This window comes from Myotis davidii, unplaced genomic scaffold, assembly GCF_000327345.1.
Source record: "Myotis davidii unplaced genomic scaffold, ASM32734v1 scaffold169, whole genome shotgun sequence".
Taxonomy (NCBI): domain Eukaryota; kingdom Metazoa; phylum Chordata; class Mammalia; order Chiroptera; family Vespertilionidae; genus Myotis; species Myotis davidii.
In genome coordinates, this window is record NW_006383005.1 from 280,439 (window position 1) to 285,657 (window position 5,219).

The window sequence follows — 5,219 nt, forward strand, 5'->3', positions numbered from 1 at the left end:
TCTCTTTCCCCCAGCCCCTGGCAGCCACTGTTGTCTGCCTCTATGGAGTTGCCTCTCCTGGAAATTTCATATAAATGGAATCATTCAATATGTGGCCTTTTGTGTCTGTCTTCTTGTACTTCACAGAATGTTTTCCAGGTTCATCGATGTTGAGGCCTGCATCAGTACTCCGTTCCTTTTTATGACTGAATGCTATTCCATTGTATGGGTAGACTACATTTTCTTTGTCCACTGAACGGTCTCTGGCCATTTCCGATAGTGTGGCCATGAACACTTGTATACAAGTCTCAGCGCAAACATGTTTTCAGTTCTCCCAGGGGTGTTCCTACTCTGAATCCCAAGACCTTTGCCTAGTAGACCCTGCACAGGCTCCCTGGAGAGGATGACTGGACCTAGGATGGGAGGGAGGACAGTGAGGGGCTGTGGCTCTACCATGTCTGCCCAGACCCATCTCTTTCTCTTTAATTAAAATATTTTCATTGAATTCAGAGAGGAAAGGAAAGATTGATTTCAGAGAGGAAGGGAGAGGGAAAAAGAGATGGAAACATCAATGATGAGAGAGAATCATTGACTGGCTGCCTCCTGCACGCTCCCCCCACGCCCCACCCTGGGGATTGAGCCTGCAACCCGAGCATTTGCCCTGACTGGGAATCAAATGGTGACCTCCTGGTTCACAGGTCGATGCTCAATCACTGAGCCATGCCGGCCAGGCTGGTTTTTGTTTTCTTTTAACATTTTAAGAGTCCAGATAAAAAGATAACTGTGGCCAGGACTTAGATCGTTGGGAGGTGAGAAGGGTCAGGACTGGAGGAGTCTGGGAGACACCCCACCCAGGCTCTAGAGCAGCAGTTCTCAACCAGGGTCAGTTGCCCAGCCCCTCGGGGGGACATTTGGGAATGTTTGCAGACATTTTTTGTTGTCACAACTGGTAGAGGGGTGTGTTACTGGCATCTAGTGGGTAGGGACCCAGGATGAAGTCAGACATGAGAAATCCTTCCCTGCCCCAAATACACACACACAACAGAGACTCATTCAACCCAAAATGTCAATGATGCTGAGAAAGCTGCCTTGAGAGCTACGAGGCTGGAGGAGGGAGTGGCAGCAAAGGCAGTGGAGTCAACAGGAATGGAGGCCCCCAATCCCTGCAGGGCAGCCGTAGGGCTGAGGGGACAGCTGTTCTCTGAGCCCAGTCCCTGTGCCGCCGACAGAGGTAGGACTCCTGGGAGGGTCCCAGGAGACAGGCCCCATCTCCTTGTGAAGGAAAACCTCACAGGCAGAGCCCTCCCACCGTGAAAGGAGCATCGCAGAAGGAAGTGAGTGCCCGTCCGTCCGAGGCCTGAGTGAGCTGGAGTTCTATCCTGGGTGGGCGGCCAGGCACCGGTGTCTCTCTGACTTAGGTAAAGAGACCTCAGTGTGCTGGGAGGTGGCTGAGCGGGGAGTTGGGGCAGGAAGTCCCTAGTGATGCCTGCAGGGCTGTGGAGGAGCTGGGGGATCATCCCGGGTGTGGGTGGGAGGGGTGATCTCCCGCACTGCAGCTGTCCCTGACATCAGGTCACAGCCCTGGCCACAGAGGTCTGTGTGCTAGACTCCTCCAGTCCTGACCCTCCCAGGCCCTGGCCTTGTGGACAGTGTTTGCTCTGGGATGAGGAAATCCGCACAGGGAAACCCAGCTCCCAGGCACTGGTCCTCGCCGGGAGGTGGACGGCTCCTCCCACAGCAAACAGGGCCTGGCTCTCCATCGTCAGCTTCTTAGGAAGCCCAGAGGGTGAGTTTAGAAAAGTCCAGGGCCCAGACACAGTTTCCTAATTTTGCCCGAAATTCTGGCACTAGACGCTAATTCAAAAAATCAGTAAGAACTGGTAGGAGCTCAGAAATCCGCATATATTTGATGGGACTGCAGAGACTTGGGAATGTGGGTTGGAGGGGAGGGGGAGCTCCAGCAGAGATGGGACTCCCTACCTCCTGCTCACCCCAAGGTCCTCGCAGAGAGATTTGGAGGGCCTCCAGGGAGACTACAGGGAAGAGAATCTGGAGGCCACAGCCACACCCCTACAGGTTCCCAGCCTAGACGGGCAAAGTAAAAGTGCGTGTCATCTCGCCCTCTGCTGGCCACCTGGTGGTACTGCCAGCCCCCTGCAGGCGGTGATGCAACAGGCCTGCAGGGGGCATCAGCCCGGGAACACTATGCAGGCAGAATTTCTGCAAAGCAAGCCCACTGTCCCACCATTGTCAGTAGTGCCCAGATTGAGAAACCCTCCTTCAGAGCTACCTGGCCGGGGTAGGGTAGGCCCAGAGCCACCACAGCATCATTTCCTGCCAGACCTGCAACTGGCAGCAGCTCCAGGGGCAAATAGCCAGATGCTACCCTTGGTGGGCCCTTGGATGACAGCCCCCTGGAGAATTTTCAGTTGAGGAGTCCCAGTTCTGTAAGATGGTCTTCCGTGGCCTCTGTCCCCTTGTCCCTGAAAAAGTCTCTAACCTCATCCCCAGGTGACCTTCTGCTTCATTCACGCTGAACATCAGGCGCATTGCTCCGAAGCCATACTGCGGCCTGCACCTCTGCTGACCCTGGCGAACTCAGGGCTTGACAGTGACAGGAATAGAACGTTGGGGAACCAGCCATAATTGTCAGGAATATTAATCATGCTCTGTTAACCGCGATTGTTTTATTCTGATTAAGGAAGGCACAGTCTACCCTGGCTGACAGCTGCACTCGGGAACGGGGAGCTCACCTGGGAACGAAGCCCTTCCTCCCATTTGGGAGCTGCCTATTATCAGGAGATTAACAACCTGTTGCAGAAACCAGAATCGCAGCCGGAAGATCCCCAGCCCTCTGTATGCCTGTAAACAGCCCATTTGCCCTTTTTGCTGCTTCCCCGTGTAATCTCTGTCCTCCTACCCAAGACAAGCAGCTGGTTTATGGTGGGGGGCAGAGCAGATTTTTGTGGCTGACCTGCTGCTCTCCCATGCTGCTGGCAGTACTGGAACACACGCTCATATACGATTCAACCCTGTCAATTGGCTCAAGTAGTGACAGGCAGCACGGACTCAATGCTTGCCCAGCTACAGATTCAGCTCACAGTGGGAGGGGAGACCACAGAGTGAGAGTCCACAAAGCTCCACCAGAGGCCAGAACCTGCTTAAGGTTTCTTTGGCTTGGAAGCTGCTGTCCACACTTCCCTGTGGAAACTCTGACCTTCCTGGGACAGGAGAGCAAGCCCTGGCTGGGAGGAGGAGAGGGAGGGAAGGGAGTTCAGATCTCAAGCTCAGGAATCCTCAGTGAGGACAAGGGAGCCTGCCCACGATGTGCCCATGGCTCCTTTTAGGACCCAGCAAGCCCTGCTTGCCTTTTAAAAAAATGTATATATTTTATTGATTTTTACAGAGAAGAAGGGAGAGGGATAGAGAGTTAGAAACATCGATGAGAGAGAAACATCGATCAGCTGCCTCCCGCACGCACCCCCAGTGGGGATGTGCCCACAAGCAAGGTACATGCCCTTGACTGAAATTGAACCTGGGACCCTCAGTCCACTGGCCGATGCTCTATCCACTGACCCAAACTGGCCAGGGCCCCTGCTTGCCTTTGGTGACAATATCCTGGAAGGGCACACTGCAGAGGAAGTGGATATAAGGGGTGAGGAAGATCACCCCCACCTGGCCCCCTCAGAGTTAAGCTCAGCACTGCCCCCTCACTCTGCTTTTCAACATGAGCATGGAAGTCTCTGCTGGCCAACCTCCTGCCCTCTGCCCAGCCCCTGCCCTGCTGCCCTGCCCTGCCCACCCTTGTCCTTTGCCCAGGAGGAACTTATTACTGGAATACTAGGGGCTCCTGTACCCCAGTTGTTGTCCAGCCTTTGCTAGTCCTTGTTGGGCCTCAGGACTCTTTGGAAGCGATGCAGGAGTGCTGACTGCCGCTCACTGTTTAACCTCAGGGAGCCCGTTTCCTCCCCTCTTTTCCCCTTTATCAGCTGCAGAACAGACTGCTGGAGGGACAGGAAGAGGTGGGGATCGGGATGGAGGAGGAGAAGCCAAGCAGTTGTAAAGGTCAAAGCAGCGTGGCTCTGGGCTATCAGACTTGCAGCGACGCCCAGGCTCCCCACTGACTCAGTAAAATTATCCTGCCACCAGTTTACTGAGAACCTACAGGCACTTTACCCCGTCTCATTGAACCCCAGGACGCAGCCCAGTGACGGATGTGGCATCATCTCCACATCACTCGTGCGGGAACTGAGGCTCAGAGAGACTGTGACTCACCCAAGGTCACACAGCTGGTGGGTGGCGGGACTGGTATTAGAACCTAGTCCGTCTAGTTCCAGAGACCACATGCTATACCTTTTGTTTTTCTTTACTGTTTCCAACTGTCCCTGCCTGGCACCTCTCCGTGTTCCCGTGCCTTCCCGATCCTATCTCATCCGGCCAACGCAACAGCCCTGTCCAGCTGCTCACATCCAGGGCTGCGTCTATCGGGGGCTCCGTAAAGAGCTGAAGGGTCTGTGAATCCAGGGGTGTGCTTCACTCAGGACTAATCTTTGGGTCCAGGGCCAATTGTTCAGAAGGGTCGTGAGGTGCCTTGAGTCAGAGAGTCAGAGATTCAAGGCACTCCGAGTAGGAGAGATCAGTCCGCTTACTGGGCACAGGGGAAAACTGAGGTTCAGAATGGGGCCAGGCCCAACCCAAGGACACACTGGCACAGCACACCAGGGTGAGGAGCAGGAGAGAGCCCGAGGACCGGTTCGCTCCCCTACTCCTTTACCCACAGTTAACGCACAAACCTTAAAACCAGTAAAAACAAAACAAAAACTTGTCGTGTGGCCTTGGTCATACCTTTGTCCCTCTGGGTGCCAGTGTGTCATCTGATGAAATGTGGAGTAGATGGTCTCTTAGGACCTTGAGTTTATTATCTCCCTCCACCCGAGCCCGGGCTGCAGAGGGTTTACACCTACAAGATACACGTGTGGGCCACACGATATGCCCCACAGCACTCTTTCAAATCCTGTACATTCCTCCGCCCTCATCGTGGCTGCACATGCCCATGGACGGGAAACCATGGCCGGACTCCTCCCCATGGCCCACAGTGGTGGGAGCCCTGGCTCTTCTCACTTCACACAGGGCCCCGCTTTCCTCAGGGAGAAGTGGGACGCGTTCGCCCTGGCCACCCCGAAGCCAGCCCTCAGACTCACCGAGATGGGGAAATAGTCCTTCATGTACTTCCACACGAC

General features: G+C 54.7%; 1 protein-coding gene across 1 annotated transcript in view; it reads right to left on the minus strand.

The window, feature by feature from the left end:
* MOGAT2 (monoacylglycerol O-acyltransferase 2) overlaps positions 1-5,219 on the minus strand; it is a 38,783-nt gene that overhangs the window by 24,512 nt on the left and 9,052 nt on the right. Inside the window, 1 exon segment of the mRNA XM_006777908.2 lies at positions 5,181-5,219. This exon segment is cut by the window's right edge and continues 149 nt beyond it. Coding sequence (XP_006777971.1) covers positions 5,181-5,219 — 39 coding nt within the window.